General features: G+C 39.2%; 1 protein-coding gene and 1 non-coding gene across 6 annotated transcripts in view; one reads left to right on the forward strand and one right to left on the reverse strand.

Annotated features, from left to right (window-relative positions):
- Positions 1 to 22,101, forward strand: part of NSUN3 (NOP2/Sun RNA methyltransferase 3) — a 211,465-nt gene that overhangs the window by 16,100 nt on the left and 173,264 nt on the right. For all 5 annotated transcript variants that reach the window (XR_012090521.1, XR_012090520.1, XR_012090519.1 and 2 more), the window contains exons 3-5: positions 4,130 to 4,473; positions 14,141 to 14,295; positions 15,032 to 15,153. Coding sequence is in view for 2 of the 5 variants with exons in the window: in XM_007986140.3 (XP_007984331.1) it covers positions 4,130 to 4,473; positions 14,141 to 14,295; positions 15,032 to 15,153 (621 nt within the window). In the remaining 3 variants the exon portion in view is untranslated. The remainder of the gene's footprint in view (positions 1 to 4,129; positions 4,474 to 14,140; positions 14,296 to 15,031; positions 15,154 to 22,101) is intronic.
- LOC119626042 (U7 small nuclear RNA) lies at positions 18,494 to 18,553 on the reverse strand. Its single transcript, XR_005242238.1, has one exon. It is a non-coding gene; the product is annotated as a U7 small nuclear RNA (small nuclear RNA).

Genomic DNA, 22,101 nt, shown 5'->3' on the forward strand with positions numbered 1-22,101 from the left:
GAACAGGCATTCTAGTTTTTGGAATTTTCAGCCTTTTTGCACTGGTTTCTCCCCATCTTTGTGGATTTATCTACCTTTGGTCTTTGATGTTGGTGACCTTCGGCTGGGGTCTTTGAGTGGACGTGCTATTCCTTTCTGTTTGTTCGTTTTCCTTCTAACAGTCGGGCCCCTCTGCTGCAGGTCTGCTGGAGTTTGCTGGAGGTCCACTCCAGACCCTGTTTGCCTGGGTGTCCCAGTGGAGGCTACAGAACAGCAAAGATTGTTGCCTTTTCTGTCCTCTGAAAGTTTTGTCCCAGAGGGGCACTTGCCAGATGTCAGCCCGAGCTCTCCTGTATGAGGTGTCTGTCAGCCCCTACCGGGAGGTGTCTCCCAGTCAGGATACACAGGGGTCAGGGAACCCACTGAGGAGGCCGTCTGACCCTTAGCAGAGCTTGAACGTTGTGCTGGGACATCCGCTGCAGTCTTCAGAGCCGTCAGGCAGCGATGTTTAAGTCGCTGAAGCTGCGCCCGCAGCTGCCCCTCCCAGCAGGTGCTCTGTCCCAGGGAGAGGGGATTTTATCTATCAGTCCCTTACTGAGGTTGCTGCCTTCTTTTCAGAGATGCCCTGCCCAGAAAGCAACAATCTGCCAGTCTGGCCACAGCAGCCTTGGTGAGCTGCAGTGGGCTCTGCCCAGTTTGAACTTCCTATTGGCTTTGATTACACTATGAGGGTAAAACCTCCTACTCAAGCCTTAGTAATGGCAGACGCCCCTCCCTCTGCCAAGCTTCAGCATGCCAGGTTGATCTCAGACTTCTGCTGTGCTGGCAGTGAGAATTTCAAGCCAGTGGATCTGAGTTTGCTGGGCTCCATGTGGGTGGGACCCACCGAGCCAGACCCCTTGGCTCCCTGGCTTCAGCACCCCTTTCCAGGGGAGTGAATGGTTCTGTCTCGCTGGCATTCCAGGTGCCACTGGGGTATGGAAAAGAAAACTCCTGCAGCTAGTTCGGTGTCTGCCCAAACAGCCGCCCAATTTTGTGCTTGAAACCCAGGGCCCTGGTGGGGTAGGCACTGAAGGGAATCTCCTGGCCTGCAGGTTGCATAGACCATGGGAGAAGCATGGTATCTGGACCAGAGTGCATAGTTCCTCAGGCTTAGTCCTTCACGGCTTCCCTTGGGTAGGGGAGAAAATTCCCCAACCCCTTTCCCTTCCCTGGTGAGGTGATGCTCCACCCTGCTTCAGCTCACCCTTTGTGGGCTGCACCCACTGTCCAACCAGTCCCAGTGAGATGAACCAGGTACCTCAGTTGGAAATGCAGAAATCCCCCACCTTCTGCGTTGATCTTGCTGGGAGCTGCAGACCGGAGCTGCAGACCGGAGCTGTTCCTAATGGGCCATCTTGTCAGCAATCCTCAGTACATGTCTTTAAGTCTGATTGGGACTCTCTCCCGCTTAAGTTTTTTAATGGCTTCTCATCACTTAGAAAATAAAATTCTAAAACCTTATCACATTATACTTGGTAATCTTCTGCCGTGATCCATACCAGACTACTGTTTTTTAAAATGCACTGTTCTTTCTCATACCTGTGTGCTTGTACATGTGGTGTTAGCTTTGTCCTGAAACTTCGTTTCTCATTTCTTCCTACAGATAATTTCTTCTCATCCGTCAAGATTTAACATATTGGATAATATACAAAAGCTAATGTTCCTAAATTAATAATCCTCTTAAACAATAAGCTTAAAAGGAAATATGCAGGATTAATAACCTTTCTAAGAGATAGGAAAGAAAATGTGAATAAATGGAGAAACATGTGATCAGGATTGGAAAAATTGACTGCAATAAAGATGTGAAATATCTCCAAGTTTAAAGCATTTAATATAATCCTAGGCAAGGTTACTGTATCTCTACCTGTCTACATACACAAATATTCTATAAATTATTTTTAACTGAACTTTTATTCCGAAGTTCATCTGAAAGAATAGACATTCAAGATAGCTTCGAAAATTCTGAAGAAAAAAAGAATGAATAAGGATTTGTCCTGTCTGATGTTAACTAATTGGAAGTGTTCTACTCCTTTTTAGCTAAGGGGTAGGCACACGATGCAAGTCAAGCCACTCCTTCTGTATCAGTGTGTTCCTGATCATTTTTTTGTTACACGTGACTCAACACTGGATAGATTTTTCAGCCTGTTTGCAGGGTAAGATTAGGATGAACTGCCATAGGACTTACAATAGTGGCATTTGCAGATTTCCCTTTGGGGTCAGTCTTAAAGCAGTCTCCCCCAAAGTGTGGTCCTGGGGATCAGCAGCATCAGCATCACCTGAAAACTTGCTAGAGATACAAATTTCAGGCTCTCTTTCAGACCTCCTGAATCAGAAAGTCTGGCTAGGTCCCTGCAGTCTGTTTTACAGACCCTTGATGCACACTGAAGTTTGTGAACCTGTTTCTTAAGGAAAGAGGTTGTCATCCTCCACAATAGCTGAAACAGATTTGCCAGGCTCCCGTGACACACCATCCGTAGTAAGAGGCAGTGAAAGGAGAAAGCAGTTTCACGTATTAGCCCTAAATTGAAATTCACATGGCACGCTTCCAGTTGCAGGTGTTACATTTCAGTCCAGCCATTCCTCACATAGGCAGCTCCAGGGTGTGAAGCAGCTGGAATTTATTTAATTGACCATAGTTAATGAGGCTCCCAAATAACTCAGCTAGAAAGGTCAGCTAGTAAATAAATTAAATATTTCCTGCTGGATCATCTGTCAGTTGATATGAGTTTGTGATTGTCAAGAAATGGAACTCTTGTACCGAATACAAATTTAGCAAGGTAAAGCTGCTGGGGGAAAGCCTGCACCATCAATCCATAAGTGGTTTTTAAATCATCCTTGGTTTTTTATCATCTGAGCCACTCATCGCCTTATTAACTCTATTAGTATAGAGTTCACTGTATTTAGTTTCCCATACCTTTCATCTTCATCAGAGGAAAACACTCATTCCCTCTAATACCCTTTTATGGTAGTACTTTTCCCTCTAATATTCATAGTTTCTAAGAAATTGAATATTGTCACTAAGAAAAACACTTCCTTGTGCAGAGTGATGGACAAAGATTCATTTGGACAGATTTAGAGGTATTTAAAGGCAGGCCGCCTTTTTGTTTTTTGTTTTTCAAGATGTTCTGCAGGGAGGGACTAAGCTGAGTGTAAGCTGAGGCATACCTCTCTGGTGCAGAATTTAAACCTCAAAAAACTCAGTAATCATAATGTTACCAGTAAAGGGTCTTGACTGCAAGTTGTCCAGATTCTTGGAGTTTTGAACAAAGAATCAGACAAAACACACAGCCAAGCAAGGAAAGAATGCCGCAACAAAGAGATTTATTGAAAGTGAAAGTACACTCCACAGTGTGAGAATGGCCACAGCAGTGCCACAAGGGCCACAGATACACAATATTCTTGGGTCTGAATACCCACTAGAGGTTTTCCATTGGCCACATAGTGCTCACCTCATGTAAATGATGTAGTGGCCCCCAATCCGTCTGATTGGTTGCGGAAAGCAGCCAAACAGAGGCTGCAGTGAGATTACAAAGGTTACACTCCTGTGCAAATATCTGATTGGTTGTGGACAGCAACCAGTCAGAGACTGAAGTGAAGTTACGAAGTTGTACTTCTATTCAAGCATGTGATTGGTTGCAAAAAGCAACAATTTAGAGGCACTTCAATTTCTCATTTGCCATGCAGAAAATGTGAGGGTTTGCAAAGGGAGTAGCCCCTGGTTCTTTTGTTACTTAGGCATGGAAAGTTAGGGTTTTCCTTCAATTTAGTTCTAGGAATTCAGTGTGAAATGACTTTAGGTTCCCTGTCTCCAGACTCTATTCTCTTGCCTCAATAATATAATATTTGAATGATCACAATTAGTTTTTGAAAAGCCACAATGAACAAAATACCAATTTCTAAAATAAAGACAGGATCATAACAATGCTGGATTCAGTCCTATCAGATCCTCATGAGGCAGAAGGAAGAGTCAGGAATACTGATCCTGTCTCTTAAAATCACAGGTAAGTGAAGTATAAAACTAGGACCATATTCACCTGATTCATAATATAAAATTGTATTGGTGTATATAATATTAATATTCTCTTATTTTCTCTTTTTCTATTTCTAGGAAGATACTGACATCTCCATCATGCTGGCAATATGCTGTCCTGCTTAACCGATTCAATTATCCTTTTGAACTGGAAAAGGATTTACATTTGAAGGGTTATCACACACTCTTTCAGGGATCTTTACCCAACTATCCTAAATCAATGAAGTGCTACCTTAGCAGAACTCCGGGCCGAATCCCTTCAGAAAGACACCAAATTGGAAACCTGAAAAAATATTATCTCCTAAATGCTGCTTCCCTTCTCCCAGTATTGGCTCTGGAATTAAGGGATGGGGAGAAGGTTCTGGATCTGTGTGCTGCTCCTGGAGGCAAATCAATAGCTCTGCTGCAGTGTGCTTGTCCAGGTAGTGTGCTTTTCGTTCAGTATTTCCAACTTTTTAATATCCGTGTGTTACAGAGAATTTTGAAAGTATATGTGGGGAGAAACATAAGGTTGAGTTTGCATACTCGGGAAGCTTGAAAACTAGGACAATATGGGGAATAATGGAAATTTTTGCAGAGGAAGTCAGTATAAATAACATTTTTTTCAGCAACTTAATTCTAGCAGGTGATTGGAAATAAAACAACATTTTGCAAATATAGATCTGTCAGATGATATGAATGCTCATAAGCCGGATAGGTTTTTTTTTTTTGTTTACCTTTATACTTCAGAGTCTTATATAGATATCCTTGTCATACTTCTCTGCAACAGAAACATGTACATTTAAAATAATTTTTTGATGTCAGTAGAATATAAGGTTCCAAGGCAATTCTTTCTGGTAGAAATATAATGTGAAGTACATATATACCCTTAAATATTTAAGTACTTACATTTAAAAGGTAGAAAGAAACAAGTGAGATTAATTTGAATAATACATTGAACCTGATACATTCAAAATATTGTTTCAATATGTAATCAAAATAGAAATTATGAGATATTTTACATTCTCATTTTTTTACAGGTCTTTAAAATTGGTTACTTTACAGTCACATCACATTTCAATTGAGACTAGCCACATTTCACGCGTTCATAGTCACATGTGAGAAGAGAGTATAGTATTGCACAATCCAAAAAGTCTTTTCAGGTCACTTTTTCATTACCATTATTATTAGAACCAAAGTGATACACAGTTTTATAAATGTTTGTTAAAAGTAACAAGTCAACATTTACTATAAATTTTTTTCTTAATGATTTTTCTTTTAAAACTAATTCTTTTTTGGCCGGGCACGGTGGCTCATGCCTGTAATCCCAGCACTTTGCGAGGCCGAGGTGAGTGGATCACGAGGTCAGTAGTTCAAGACCAGCCTGGCCAAGACGGTGAAACCCCATCTCTACTAAAAAATACAAAAAAATTAGCCAAGCATGGTGTTGGGCACCTGTAATTCCAGAATCCCAGCTACTCAGGAGGCTGAGGCAGAGAATTGCTTGAACCAGGGAGGTGGAGGTTGTAGTGAGCTGAGATCACGCCACTGCACTCCAGCCTGGGCGACAGAGCGAGAGACTCCGTCTCATAAAAGCAAAACAAACAAAAAAAACTAGTTATTTTTCTTTTAAAACTAATACATGTTTCCCCGAATAAATATTACTTACTACTAGATGAGGCAGAGTTGAGCATCAATTCTGTCTGGTTTTTGTGTGAAGATTCTGTCTTTATAGATGTCAGTGCTGTTCATACAGATAAGAAGATGAACTGGGCGTGGTGACTCATGCCTGTAATCCCAGCACTTTGGGAAGCCAAGGCAGGCGATCACTTGAGCTCAGGAGTGCTAGATCAGCCTGGGCAACATGGGAAAACCCTGTCTCTACAAAAAAATTCAAAAAGTTAACTGGGCATGGTGGTGCATGTCTGTAGTCCCAGCTACTCAGGAGGCTGAGGTAGGAAGATTGCTTGAGCCTGGGACGTGGAGATTACAGTGAGCTGAGATTGCACCACTCCATCAGCCTGGGAAACAGTGAGATCCTGTCCCAAAGAGAATTGTGTTACAGTTGTTTTACTGATTCTTCAGACTCCTGATTTATAGCCCCAGATCACATACAGGTCTCTCATCAAGCATTATTTTAATAATCTATTAGGTAAGCACCATTTAAGTCCATTTTTGATTTTGTTGAAAGTAAACGATGTGAAACCATCTCAATTACAAAAGGCAGTGTTGGCCTTTTTTTTTTTTTTTTTTTTTTTTGAGATGGAATCTCACTCTGTCTCCCAGGCTGGAGTGCAGTAGTGCAATATGAGCTCTCTGTGACCTCTGCCTCCCAGGTTCGAGCGATTCTCCTGCCTCACCCTCCTGAGTAGCTAGGATTACAGGCATGTGCCACCATGCCTGGCTAATTTTTATATTTTTAATAGAGATGGGGTTTCACCATGTTGGCCAGGCTGGTCTCAAACTCCTGACCTCAAGTGATCCGCCCACCTCGGCCTCCCTAAGTGCTGGGATTACAGGCGTGAGCCACTGTGCCTGGCCGACTTCACTTTCTCAGCCAAGACACTGATGTGTTGAACGGCCCTTGTTTGATGTTCTGGAGATTTCTACACCCTGGCACATTGTGCCATAATAGGATTCTAGATGTATGGGAAGCTTGCTTGTCATTTGTAAAGTTAGTGAAGGGCCGTGTGAAAGGAGATGCCCCACTGGAGGTGTTCTCCTCCTTTAGGAAGTTGATGATCTGAAAATGGCTTCTTTTGAAACTGTCCAAGCCTTCCTGTTTCTTAGAACAGGGTATGTATCCCCAAGGCCTGTATGTTCCAGTTTGAAGACGGCTTTTATACTTTTATAAGAGAGCATTCCTTGTTGAAATAGATTTAAAATTCTTTTATGAGAAATGTGAATCCAGTTGTACTAGGCCTTAGTACAATATATCAGTTAACTGTATATTTAGAAGGAAATATGCCCAATGTTTTAGAGTTCTGGTTAAAACTCAGCTATTGAAGCTTGCTGTATTTTAGAATAAGAAATCACAACCAAAATATTATTTTACAAGTTTACCTCATTATTTTTATAATTTAGGCTGAAGTTTTGTGGAGTTGTATGTTATAAGGAGCACTTATTTTTTCTTCTAAGTATAAGTTAAAAGGCTTATACTAATTAATTCTGGATATAGAATTTTAGTATTATAAAGGATGGAAGGAAAATGTCAAATGTAGTTACCATTTTGAAGAGAGGACATTTTAATCCTAAATTATCCTCATTAGTAGGCTATAAATATTTTACACATTTTTGGTAGCAAAGTTGATTTGATTAGGAATCCAAAGGCAAACTGATATATTCTAGGAGTTTGAAGTTGAGAAGAATCTTCCTGTTCTTATATCAAGGGCAATGAACTACAGGCAGTGTTCCAAGTAAAGTAGCTTTTCATCTAAGTAGGACTAATGATAATGATTTACTAAGAAGTACAGATGTCTTCATGCTGATGCTTAAAGCCCAAATTAGGTTAGCTACAGTGCTTGAATTTGGAATGTAGAAGCAATGCTAATCAAAGCTTTTATAAGCAAAATGTAAAATGATGGCTGCACTAAATGTGCATTTGTACACCACATTTCTTTAGATCAGTACTGGCCTTTATTCTGGGCCAAGAGGCTCATGGCTTTGAATGATTACAAAGCTTATGTTTCAGGATGATTTAAAAAAAAGAGTCTACTTTCTGTTGGTCCAGCTGCTCTCACCTGTTAACACATTGATGGACTGACCATGGTTTTTGTCAGCATAGCCTTTTTAATGTCCTGGTCTTGGCAGGAAAAGAGCAAACAATATGGATTCTCAATGGGAAAACATCAGCATATTAACTAAGGATGACCCAGCTTGGTGGAGTGTCTTAGTCAACTTTCTGGCTGAAGTCTATGTCCTTCTAGGCATGAAAATCTCTTTGATGTCAGTGATAACTTTTTTGGTTTTTTGAGACAAGGTCTTGCTCTGTTGCTCAGGCTGGAGTGCAGTGGTGCGATCTTGGCTCACTGCAGCCTAGACTTCCTGGGTTCAAGCCATCCTCCCTCCTCAGTCTTCCAAGTAGCTGGGACTATAGGCCACATGCCACCATGCCTGGCTAATTTTTGTATTTTTTGTAGAGATGGGGTTTCACTGTGTTGCCCAGGCTGGCCTCAAACTCCTGGTCTCAAGCAGTCGGCCTGCCTTGACCTCCCAAAGTGCTGGGATTACAGACGTGAGCCACCACACCTAATAGTGATAACTTTTTGATATCTGATTAGTATAGAAGACTGAAAAGACTCCTTTCTTTGTTTAATTGCTTTTGCTGTCCTCCCTGCTTCTTCATCTTTAGTCCTTTTTGCACCTTCTACAGGTGTCACTTTCTCTTTTCTCTTCCCCTGCTCCTTTTCATTCTTCAGATTATACTTCAGGATTTAACTTTCCTGGAATGTCTTCTCTGAACTCCCTGCATTAGGTGCATCTTTGTGGTAATGAAAATAGTAACCATTTTGTAACGCTTCGTATGTGCCAAGGACTGTATTAATCACATTGCTTAAATCTCTGCTTTTCAAACATTTTTTTAGTAGTCTCTGCTTCCAACATCTTGTTTTTTATTTATTTTTTCTTCCTCTCACCTTCTCCCAGCATCTTTTGTTATACCCCCATATATGAGTCTTCCTAAAGTCCTAGAGCTCTGAGGAACTGTGACTATCACTGGTGACCATTATTTAACTCTCCAACTCTGTGAGTTGGGTATTATTATTCCCATTTTAAAGAATTATCTGAGACAAGGAGAAGTACCAAATTGCCTAAGGTAAGTGGCAGAGCTGGGATCTGAACTCAGGTTTTCATTGTTGTAGTTGTGTTATTGACTATTCCAGGGTCTCCCAGTAATACAAATGCTGACTTCTGTAGCATCTTTTGTGAGTCTCCTGGAGCATAGGGACGGATCCGTTTTTTTTTTTTTTTTTTTTTTTTTTTGACATAGAGTCTTGTTCTGTCGCCCAGGCTGGGGTGCAATGGTGTGATCTCAGCTCACTGCAATCGCTGCCTCCTCAGTTCAAGCGATTCTCATGCCTCAGCCTCCCGAGTAGCTGGGATTATAGGTGCATGCCACCACACCTAATTTTTGTATTTTTAGTAGAAATGGGGTTTCACCATGTTGGCCAGGCTGGTCTTGAACTCCTGACCTCAACTGATCCACCTGCCTTGGCCTCCCAAAGTGCTGGGATTACAGGCGTGAGCCACCAAGTCTGGCCCAGATTCTTATTTATCTTTGTGTCTGCAGCAGATACCACTGGCCTAGTCCATAACAAGTCCTTAATAAACCAGAACCTCAAAGTGGTTGTACCCTCAAGTGCATTTTATTCTAATGTCAACCACATTTTAACAAATTCGTCATCACCATTTTGTTCTTTTGTGAATTTGTAACATTGCTTCCAGGTAAGTTTAAAGAAACTTACCATTATCCTTTGCAACACTTTTTTTTACAGGTAATCAGGCATGAGTAGGGCAGGAGAGGGTAACCCCCACCTACCAGGAATGTCAGGCAACCATCAGGCGATGATTTGGCAGTTATCACACTGCCTCTCTAAAAAATGATCATTGGCAGCCGGTGCCCGGGAGAGGCAATTTCCTGATGCTGCACAGTTGTCACACTAAAGTGGTAATTCACCGCAGGCACCAGGGAGAGGCAATTTCCCAAACAGATAAAAACATTTGAAATTGGTCATCAGCTTCCAATAAAATCTCAGGAATTAGGCAAGTGAGGTCAAGCATGTGCATCAAGAGACAAAATGGCAGAGTATGACCTTCCGGGGCCATTCCACTGAAAAGGGAATAAAGCCTCAGGTGAGCATGCATAGTTTCTAAACACATTGTACATGCTCACCTCCCAAGTGTAAGGAGGACACTGCACATGTGGGGAGCTCAGTTTTAAGGAAGAATAAAGGAAGAGGAGTGCAAGACGCCAGAAGTGGACCAGCATATAAAGTCCTTGTATTAAAGTTAAACGGGGCACTTGACCTCCAAAGTACTCGCTTGGGTCTCTTCCAAGTGAACTATCCTTTCTTTCTTGCTCTAGAGCTCTTGAGTAAACTTCCATTCCTGATCTTAAACTTGGCTTGGTCTCTTTTTCTGCCTTATGCCCCTCAGTCTAATTCTTTCTTCTGAGGAGACAAGAATTGAGGTTGCTGCAGACCCATATGGATTTGCTGCCCACTAGCACTTTTAGTACATAGGACGGTATCATTATTCCAATTATAATACGAGGGGAACATAGAAAATGATCATAAATTACAGCTTATGGCTCCAAAGAATAATTGGAAAAACTGGAAGGAAGGCAAGATTATTGTTTTTAAGTTAGATCTATTAAAATGAATGAATGAATGAAACTACCAATTTCAGTTTCTTTCCTTGGACCAAAGACTGCCATGTACAGATGCTAAATCTTCAGGAATTTGTTAAATTTGCCCCTTTTCCTGTTTAGATGAAAAAAATATTAAGATTTGGTTTGTTTTTGACAAGCACAAAATTATCTCAATGTAGTGTTAGTATATATGTGAAACTTGCATTGTGACACTTTATATTTCTTATTTTTAAAAAGTTTAACCAACCTGAGACCATTTCAAATAAAATCTGCATCTAAGCAATAATTCTGCTGGAAGCTATTTTAAAATGCTGACTTGAGAATCTTGACTCAGACTGTATACAATTTAGTGAAAAGCTGCCCTGATTTTCAGTTATAATAATTTAAATATTCATTATTATAATACCATGCTTCAATCAAGTCATCTACATTGAGTGTGCACATACTAAATGCAAGGCATTGGATGGTATGTGTATAGAGGTAAGGGATACAGAAATGATGAAGACTTCTGTTTCCTGTGGTGTGACGGACTGGGTGCCCTAACCAAACCCCCTTAAGAAAATAACTAAAAATGTAGGATATAATATTAGACACATTTTTTTTAATGCTTAAATTATCTTTAAATACTCAGTGGCCAAAATCTAAGAGATAGTGGGAACCTTGAAGGTAAATTGTGTACTGAAGCTGGCTTTTGACTTGGGAACATTTGCTTAACATGCAAAACTTCAAATGACTGCAAGGAAAACTGCCTGTCTTCAGCTTTGATGCTGGGGGAGGAGAGAAAATACCCTCTGAAATCGTTATAGTGAAGTTGCAGAACACTGAAAATAAAGAGAAGAACTTAATAGCAACCAGAAAGAATGGAGAGCTTAGTTTCAAAGGGACAGTGGACAGAGGGTTGACACTTGAGAGTAATAAGAGAAACCAGCATTCAAAGGAATATAAAAGATGACTGTCAATCCAGAAATATATCCCATCAATAATGTTCCTGAAGAGTAAAAGTGAAATAGAGAAAGAGAGAGAGATTAAGAGTTTGTCACCAACAATTCTGAAGGATGTGCTTCAGGAAAAATGAAAGTCATCCAAGATGGGAGATAGGAGTTAGAAACAAATGAAGAGCAAAGATGGGATATTATGTGGGGAAAGTCTAACCATCCTTGGCTATAGAAGACCATGATAACGTTTTGTGGGTTCAAAAAATGTAAGTCCAAAGAAAACCCAGATATACAATAACAGTAGCATCTAAAGCAAGAGTGTTACAAGATTCTTGTATCTTTTAAGAAAGTTGGTGAAAATTGACTTAGCTTAGAATTTTCTTAACACATGCATATTAAAGGTCTTTTGAGTTACCACTAAAAAAGTTGAAATAGAATATGAAACATTTAAACTAGAAAAAGAGGAAAATTGAATGAAAGATGAGTAAGACCTCTTTCCTCTGAGGCCCTTAGTATTTGACAGGCAGTGGTGGACATGGCAGGAGTGACTTTGGGGGTTATCTTGTGGACCCAGCTTATGCATCACTACAGATATGGTTGGCTTCATCTTTACTCACATCCCTCACCTCGTGGCTGGAGCCACTTGAATTGTTTCCAGAGACTGGAGAAACCCTAGCAAAGGCTCATGCCATTCATGCAGTTGTCTGCTGCTAATGCTACCACTGCCACAAATTGAAGAGCCTCCCAATGAGTGCCAGCTGACAAGCAGAGACCACCTCACCTGTGTGCTTGCAATACCTGGCGTTGGGTACTGCCTGGTTTTTTAAGCAGTTGCCTGAAGGGGTCAGGTACACAACCCCAAAGTAGGTAGAGGTTATCAACTCTTGGTGTGGACTTTAACCAATGAGGGAAAGAGACAAAAAGCAGCCAGCCAATTGTTCTTCCTCCTTGCTGCACTAACCTCCACTTCGTAACAAGCCTCTGTAATTTCAAACTGTAGAGTTGCCCTGAGACACTGACCGAAGCTGTAGACAGCCTGATTACAAATCCTCCTGTGTCTGTCCTGCTCCATCCATGATTTACTTCCTTTTTTCTTTCACTTTTGCTTCCTTAGAATTGCACCCTGTCCATACCATGAACTTCTGTCTTAAATTGTTATCTAGTGATTTCAGGCTAAGGCAAGGGCTCTTAGACACCTGTTTAAGTTCCATTAACGAGTCCTCCAAAAGATACCCAAAATAAACATGAAAACTAGCTGTACAGATATGCTTTAAGATGATTTTCTACTCTTCTTCTCAACAAAATTGATGCCACGTCCTGGGCTCCTTCCCTATAGAAACATAGAAATATGGAGCCCTGGGCTGGGCACGTTGACTCATACCTGTAATCCCAGCACTTTGGGAGGCGGAGGCGGGTAGGTCACCTGAGGTCAGGAGTTCCAGACCAGCCTGACCAACATGGCAAAACCCCATCTCTACTAAAAATACAAAAATTAACCAGACATGGTGATGTGCACCTGTAATCCCAGCTACTTGGGAGGCTGAGGCAGGAGAATCGCTTAAACCTGGGAGTTGGAGGTTGCAGTGAGCCGAGATCATGCCACTGAACTTCAGCCTGGGCAACAGAGCGAGACTGCATCTCAAAAAAAAAAAAAAAAAAAAAAAATGGAGCCCTGGTAGTAGAGAAGGTAAGCCATACATAGAAACACCTCTCATATGAGATAAATAAGAGAAGTACAGAGTATGTGTGGGAAATGGAATAGTCCATCAAGTTTGACAGAGCACAGAGCATGCTGGGGAAATAGTGGGAGATTAAAATGGAAAGATTGTCCTGAGGTCTGGCTATTATGGACCTGGATTTAAGGACTCCGCGTTTGAACTTTATTCAGTGGATGATGAGAAGTCATTATTATTATTATTATTTTTTACTTTTTAACAGTGGAATGACAATCAGAAAAAAAAAAACCTAACATATATATGTGTGTGTGTAAATATATACGTAAATATATATATGTATACGTAAGTATGTATTTGAGCAAAAGCTTTGCAATTTTTTTTCCCTTCTATGTGAAAATTTAATGTTCAGTTAGTTCTCTAGTATTGTTTCCTTGGTAACCTGACAGAGATTGTCACTATGTTTGCAGGCGAGATTGCTTATGATAAAAATGAGCCTGATTGGTAAACTGCATGTGGGCTGGGAGAAAGAATAAATAACCCCTAGAGACCTGGTAGAGATGCCATGCTTTGGGTCTTCTGAGTACAGTGATTCTTATAACTGGGCATGTCCCTGTGGAGACACTGAAAGCCTGTGGAGCTGTTAAAAGAAAAGATGGTTCCTGTGGGACAGGAGACTTTTAAGCCAGGACAGTTCCTGCATCTGCCCCAATGTGAGTCTCATCTTCTTGCACCTGAATTACCACCTGTGTTTACTCTTAAGCGTTAGTTCTTTAGAGCGAGAACCGTGTCTGAGGTATTGGTTGTATAACATATCTTTAGGAATCTATAATTTTTTATAGGTTTTACCTCTAATAAAATTAAACTTGGTGGAGCAAATGCTGAGAGCTTCTGAGAGACTGTGTAGGCATGACTACTGTAAATGTTTTATGTAGTAGGTGTGTGTATCTATATATACATACATGTACACCTTATTTCTGTTTTTAAAGCATAAGAAAATTATAATGTTTACCTCTGAGCCCTATTTCTGCATAATTTTGATGAGTTAACTTCTTCCTGAAATTTATTTGCTGTAAAGTAGAAATTTAACAGTTCCATTGCCTTCATTTGAAACTTTTTAATCCTTTTTATTTAGGTTATCTTCATTGTAATGAATATGATAGTCTGAGATTGAAGTGGCTGAGGCAGACGTTAGAATCTTTCATCCCACAGCCTTTGATAAATGTAATTGAAGTGTCCGAATTGGATGGCAGAAAAATGGGAGATGCCCAGCCTGAAATGTTTGACAAGGTACTTTTATTACATTGTGACAAACTGATGGATGCCCAATGATACCACTATTATGTTGCTTTGTGGTTGTTATTTTCCATCTGTTCTCAGACATAGCCTGATACAGTTTCTCAGTACCCTGGAAAATTTTGATAAAGTGAATGTGGAAGCTGTTTTCATTTAGTGGTCAGCATGGTTCAAAGGAAGCAGTAACATTGGGATTGGGGATTATAGAATGTTTTATATTGGCAGGTAACTCAAAGATACTCAGGAAAAGATCAGATATTATTTGGGTCACTACTGTATTGCTTTAATTCAGTAACATTTCATATCAGAGTATGACAGTTGAAGAAAAAGAGGTCATTTCAGTGAGCTGAAATTGAAATATTCATTCTTAGAAATAAGTGCTGAGAATTCAGAAATATATTAATGTCTAATTACAATGCGTAACTTTTGTAAAAGTTTTTGCTGTGGTTGTCAAGTATATCAAATAGCATTAGTAGACATAGTAAACTTTAATTCTCCCATCCTAAGCCCCCAAAAACAAACACTGAAAGTACATGGTAAGTTTTTCTGAAAAGTGTTAGTGAGGAAATGCCATAAGGAAAAACTTACTGTGGTGTATTTTCAGTTAAAAAAGAAATGTTTTTATTTATTTGCTATTTGTTTACCATGTTCTAGAGAATTTCCCTATCTATTTCGTGCCTGAGAATAGATTGTCAGTGCATATTTGCATCGCTTGTCCTTTTTTCTCTAGGTGTTAGTGGATGCTCCGTGTTCAAATGATCGAAGCTGGTTGTTTTCTTCTGACTCTCAGAAGGCATCCTGTAGGATAAGTCAAAGGAGGAATTTGCCTCTTCTGCAGATAGCGCTCTTAAGGTAGGGACTGTTAATACAAAAGTGTATTTTGGTGTCTGATGTAATTTAAGCAGGTGTGATAGAACATATCAGGCCCCCAGTGGAGGGCTTGCTGTGTAGGTGTCAGTGATTATTCCTCCAAAGGCTGCACTCAAAAAATTCCCAACTTCTTCCCCTTTATCGCTCATGCTGTAACGCTCACCGCCCCTCCCCCTCCCCCCAGTGACGGGTAGTATTGCTGTGCATTGTCTCTTAAAGGGCATAGACGATTTTACTGTAGTTCAAAGTTGTTTGCTCACTGGGACCCAAGCCTGGGCGTTCATAGCCCTGTTTCTTTCACCAGAATCTGAGCAGCCCCTTAAGAATAGCTTTGAATCAGGATACATGTTTTGTTAATGTTCTGGATGAATCAGCCCCTAGCAAGTTGTACCTCATTGTTAGTGCGTGTCTCCCCTCTGAGAATTTTCCAGAAGGGCCTGGCCACTGAACATTTGGTTTCATTAAGAACAGAGCCATTTTGGAACATTGTTGTTCGGGTTCCAACAGCGATTTTGACGTATGCCCTACTCCCATGTAATTCTTCTTGTTTAATGCTAAATCAAATATTTTTGTTTGTCTGTTTTTGAGACAGTCTCACTCGGTCGCCCAGGCTGGAGTGCAGTGGTGCAGTCTCGGCTCACTGCAACCTCTACCTCTCAGGTTCAAGCGATTCTCCTGCCTCAGCCTCCTGAGTAGTTAGGATTACAGGTGTGCGCCACCAAGCCCAGATTTTTTTTCGTTTTTGTTTTTGTATTTTTAGTAGAGATAGGATTTCACTGTGTTGGTCAGGCTGGTCTTGAACTCCTGACCTCGTAATCTGCCTGCCTCGGCCTCACAAAGGGCTGGGATTACAGGTGTGAGCCACCACACCCAGCCGCTAAACCAAAATTATCTATAGTATTTAAAATACAATTAAATGGTCCCTTAATCACTTATTACCTCTTGCACGTAGAAAGACAGTGAATGACAGTGTACATTTCCAACTTCTGACTGATACACAACAATGAACATATACCATTTCCTAAATATTTTAACCAATACTAATACATAGTCTTGTATCAGATTACGTCCTATTCATTATGGTGATTCTTGGTAGGACTTATCAGAAGGCTTTTCTGAACATTTCTCATCCAGCAGTTAGACCATTTGTTTGTATACTTCTGATGTCCACCTTTCATGTAACACTAAGATATTTTGAAAACTTTATACCACCTTTCCCTTTTACCCTTTGGGTTATTAGCTTTGAGATGACCTAGATCCTTCTGTAAATCTTTTCTCACCTAAGCTTTATTGATTTGGCTTCTTCATTTTTTGTTTGTTTGTTTGTTTTTTGAGATAGAGTCTTGCTCTGTCACCCATACTGTAGTGCAGTGGTGTGATCCTGGCTCACTCCAACATCTGCCTCCTGGGTTTGAGCGATTCTCATGCCTCAGCCTCCCAAGTGGCTGGGATTACAGGTGCCCGCAACCATGCCTGGCTAATTTTTGTATTTTTAGTAGAGATGGGGGTTTCACCATGTTGACCAGACTGGTTTCAAACTCCTGACCTCAAGTGATCTGCCTGCTTTGGCCTCCCAAAGTGCTGGTATTACAGGCATGAGACAGCATCCCCCAGCCTCAGTTTCTTAATTGTTCCTGCTACATCAGCCTTGCCATTTTTATTCCTTACACCTGTAACAGATACTAAATCTTGTGATGGCTTATTAACATTGTGATCTACTTTTTTTTTAAAATCAGTAAGCAAGCAAACAGGCTTCCTGAGAATATTATTTTTCTTCTCTGTCTCCTGACAAATCTGCCCCCGACTTCCTTTTCTTTCTGTTTATTACCAGGTTTTCTGTGATATATTCTGTCTACTGTTTTTCCTCAATTAATTATATTTTATCTTCTGTCTCCTTTACTCTTCCAAACCTATTCTTATTAAAGAACTATTAATTTTTAAAATTTTTAGAACTTTTAAAATATATTTCTAATTATACAGGTAATACATGAAACGATTTTCATTGTAAAAAAAATAAATAATACAAATGAAGCAAAAGGCCCTGTTGGCCACATGCCCAACCAAATATCAGCTTTCTTCTTAGAGTTAACTGTTGGATTAGTAGCTGTATGTAGTGAAATACATTTTAAAATAACTTTTATCATGATATGTATATTCTTCTGTAACATGGTCTTTTTTTTTTTCCACCAAATATTTCTTAGTCTTTTCCATGTAGGTCTACTTTGTTCTCTTTAACTTATGTGAAATATTCAAGAGGATCTATTGTATTCCTTTTTAATCCTTTAATCCTCTATTTCTGGATATTTACATTGTTTCTTGTTTTTGTTTATTTGTTTACTTTTATAAACCGTTCTTTAATTTGTCTCATCAGACAGGTCTACTAGCATTTTTCTAGATTAAATAAATATTGAGAAGTAGAATCGAGGATAAAATATTTTAATAGCTGTGTTGAATTGTTCTCAAAAAAGGCTATACCAGTTTATACTCCTTGCTGCACTGGACTTTGTTTACTGCTTGCTCCCTCTTAAAATATTCTCTTCCCTTGACATTTGTGATCATAGGCTTTCCTGGTTCTCCCTACTTCTCAGTTATGCCTTCTTCATATGTTATTCAACTTGCTGCTCATTGGCTCATCCCACAAATTTTGAGTTTCTTTAACCTACTGATGTTGATCCTTTTCTCTATCTGATGGCTTCAACTGATATCTCCCAATGCATGAGCTTAGACTCTCTCCCAAATACGAGTCTAAGCTCAGATCTTTCTCCTTAGCCTCAGACCTGTGTATTCAGTTACCTATCCGAGATCTCCAGAAACTAAAAGCTCAAATAATTAAGATAAAAATCATAATTTCTAATTATCTTAGGAGAGAGAATCTTCACCAAATCAACAAAATAAAAAATCAGAATAGAAATTCCACCAACCTGCCTCTTCCCTCTCTTCTCGGTTTTAGTAAATGCCACACCACCATATATTTGCCTAAGTCAGACATCGATCTCCAACTTCCCTCTTTCTCGTTTATTGAATCAATCACTAAGACGTCTCAATCACTGAGACACATGTACCTATTACATGTGTCTCAAGTTCACCCAATTCTCTCCATCCTGAATAGCCTAACCTAAGCCACCAGTATTGTCACCTAAATGATTTTAACTGGCCCCTAACTGTCCTACATGTCTCCAGTTGTGAGCCATACTGCTTGATTCTCCACAGTGAAGCCAGAGTGACACATCCGAAATGAAAATCTCGTGTCAATTATCCTTCTGGAAATCCTACAGTGGTTCCCCATTACCAGCAAAATTTCACCCTCTTTTATTTTTAATTGGGGGATTTTCCAGTGAAAACCAGAATTTGCTAGACAAATTCTAAAAGAGCTGCAATACTTCATACTGTTAATGTACTGCTCAAGTCCTCTTTTGACCTGGCTCCTTACTTCAGCAACCTCATTGTTTCGGAACTCTTACTCATTTTGTTCCAACCATGCAGTTTCTCAACAGTCCACACAGTGTCTCATTTCCAAGGCCAGTGCATTTCCGGTTCCTTTTCGTTGAGAGTTCTTCTAATTTACGCTCCCCTTTCTCCTGGCAAACTCTACTGATTCTTCAGGAATCAGCTCTGATGTCTCCTTACTGACGCCTTGCCTGATTTCCAGGGAGTGGTGTGGATATTGTCCTCATGTCCTTACCTTCACTTAAAGATAGATTTATTGTTCCTCTGCTACACACTTATCTAGTATGTGCCTCTCTTTTTGACAAGACTGTAAGCCCCATGGGAGCAGGGATTGTTTTATTATTTTTATTCCTACCATATAATTTGGTGCCTGGCATGTAGAAGAGACTAAGTAATTGTTTAAAAACAGTATATTACATGGGTTGAGTATTTAGAATTTATAGGTGTAATTAAATTGATAGCACAGTTAATCTGACAAAAATAATGATGTAATCATTATTGTGCTACATGGTGATTAGGCATAAATGTAAAGCAATTCCCGTAATTTATTTTGATTAGTATTGCTTTTACATAGCCAAAACATGGCTACAGATGTAATTTAATTTTTTTATCGTTTAATAAGTTTTTCTTAGTATCATTTAGCATTTCAATCATCATTCCAAAAAATCATTCACATGCATAAACCCCAGATGGGCACTTCTTATGTCCCAGCAACGAAGGCTGTTCTGTAGTGGCCACTCCTCTCTTCCATCATCTTACTTCCCTAAAGGAATAGTTTTAGTAGCACATCACTTCAGTAGCAAATTGGCAGGGCCCAAAACTGAGATCACATTCAACGTAGGTTTTCATGTAATCATATGAGACTGGGAAAGGCTGCCGCATCAGCCATCTACCATTCTTTTCCTTCAGCAGCTGCTCTACATTCCCTGCCTCTGCTTCCCGGTCTGCCTGAGAGGTTTTGCAATAACTTGAAGCAGCCAGAATTCCGAGTCCCTTGGCTATGTGATTATGATAACAAAGGGGAGAGAGCAAGATATCCAAGCTATATGCAGAGAAAATGATCGGATTCCTGACATCTACAAGTCTTGGGGTTAAAAAGATAAAGGAAAAAAAAATGATAACACCAGACATAATCTCTCTTTTATCTCCTGCCCTTGACGTCAAAAAATGAAAAAGAAAAAGAAAAAAAGACGATAGCAATTTTATCATCAGGAATAGCTCTGTTTTATCACTATATCACTTACCTAGAATTTCCTCCTGCCTGTCTTCCAATCTTTCCTCAGCTAGTTATTGCATTACCTTTTGTTAACAAAAGGCAACCCTTTTATTCCACAATATGAGATAAAAGGTTTTAAAATGCAAGCATGCAAGAGAGTAAATACATCGATGTGTATGAGTTTCATTCATATGAAGGATTGATTACAGATCCTTATTTTCATTTGCAAAAAGCAGTTGGAATGCAGGTAAACAAATATTGTCTGGCCTCATACTGTGGACAGAAGATGGCACTCAGAAGTGAGAAAAGGAGTGGAAAAGATAGGCAAGAGGTAAATAAGGGAAACTTTCTGATTGTATTGTTTTGCCAAAGGCTAGACTTGTATGTACATTGTCTGTTGACAGATACAGTGCTCAAAGGTACTTTATACACATGAGAACTTATACAGCCTTTAAAAACAAGGACATTCTGTCATTTACTACAACATAGGTGGGACAGTAGGACATTATGCTAAGTGAAATAAGCCAGGAATGGAAAGATAGATGCCATATGATCTCACTTCCATGTGGAATCTTAAGAGTTGATCTCATAGAAATAGCATATAAAGGTGGTTACTGGAGGCTGAGGGTGATAAGACGTTGATCAAAGTCTGAGAGTTAGAAGGAATAAGTTATAATGATCTATCATGCTGCATGGTGACCACAGTTAATGATGTATATTTCAAAATTGCTAGAAGAATTGATCTGTAATGTTCTTATCACAAAAGAATGATAAGTTGGTGAGGTGATAGATATGCTAATTAACCAGATTGAATCTTTCTACAATGTGTACATAGACCAAGATATCACATTATACCCCATAAATATTCACAATTATTATTTTTCAATTTTGAAAAAGGTATTTATGCCCTTTATGACTGTGTGAAGGCATGCTGTCACTTTTCCAGAAATTATTTATATTTATGTTTCATAAGCAGTCTGCACAGTGTTCAGAATTTCAGCTTTTGGAAAGACAGTGTCCTATAATCGTGTACTCTACAACTCGATATTAATCTGGTATATTTGGTACATTTTTATGAAAAATAAATGAAAATTAATGTCTTATTTGATAGGAGTTTTTTGATGTTAATTTCTTTATTTTTTATTTTTATTTAAAAAAATATTTTAGAGAGAGGGTCTTGCTCTGTCTCCCAGACTAAAGTGCAGCAGTGATACAGTCATAAGTCACTGCAGCCTCAATGTCCTGGGCTCAAGTGATCCTCCCACCTAAGCCTCCTGAGTAGCTGATACTGCAGAGGCATGCTACCATACTTGGCTAATTTTTAAATTTTTTTCTAGAGGCAGGGTCTCACTATATTCCCCAGGCTGGTCTTGAGCTCCTGACCTCAATGATCCTGACTCTTTGGCCTCCCAAGTGCTGAGGCCATAAGCACAAGCCACTGTGCCCAACACTGATGTTAATTTTTGTAAAAAAAACTGTTAGTAGCTATATAATGCTCCTTAAATTTTTTTAAACTAATATACATATAGAAGTATGTATAATTATAAAAATAGTAATCTAACTTCTTTTTTGTTTTTTAACATGAAAAACTTATTGGAAGGCACAGTGATGACAGGAGAAAGATCTCAAAACAGTATGAGTTCTTTGTATACTTAAGGACTCTTTGATTTATCCATATAGAGATAGAAAAATTAGAATTTTCTATTGAATTTACAGAACATAAAGATAAAAGTTATATCAGATTTCCTCACACATCTGTCCCAAAGCTATTTTCAGGAGATGAGAATGATGGGCAAGGATAAAAGGAATAATTAAACATAAGCCAGTTCTATTAATGGAATGCCACTTAAAAGTATACCTTTATTATCATTTCTCAAAATAATTTTTGAGCCGGTCATTCCTGTTACATGCTATGTATGTTCATACTATTTAATCAAATTCTTTATATCAAGAAAAATAAAGTGGGAAAATATACTGAAAATGAAATATATGTAGTCTTTTAAAAAAGTGACTATATTTGTATAAGAGAAGTTTACATGATTTTTGGGTGAGAAAGCACTAACTGAAGAATATGATTTATAACAAAAATGTAGGTAACTTATTGCAGTAATGTATCATGTCATTTGTTTCCTAGGAGAAAATCAATCACATTTAAAATACTGACCCCTTCTGGTTTTCTTTTCTCACTACTTGACAAGTAAAATCCAATTTGTGAGCTCATTGAAAAAGGAAGCTTAGATTATTCGGTAACGTTTTGAAAATTTGTA

This window comes from Chlorocebus sabaeus, chromosome 22, assembly GCF_047675955.1.
Source record: "Chlorocebus sabaeus isolate Y175 chromosome 22, mChlSab1.0.hap1, whole genome shotgun sequence".
NCBI classification, from domain to species: Eukaryota; Metazoa; Chordata; class Mammalia; order Primates; family Cercopithecidae; genus Chlorocebus; species Chlorocebus sabaeus.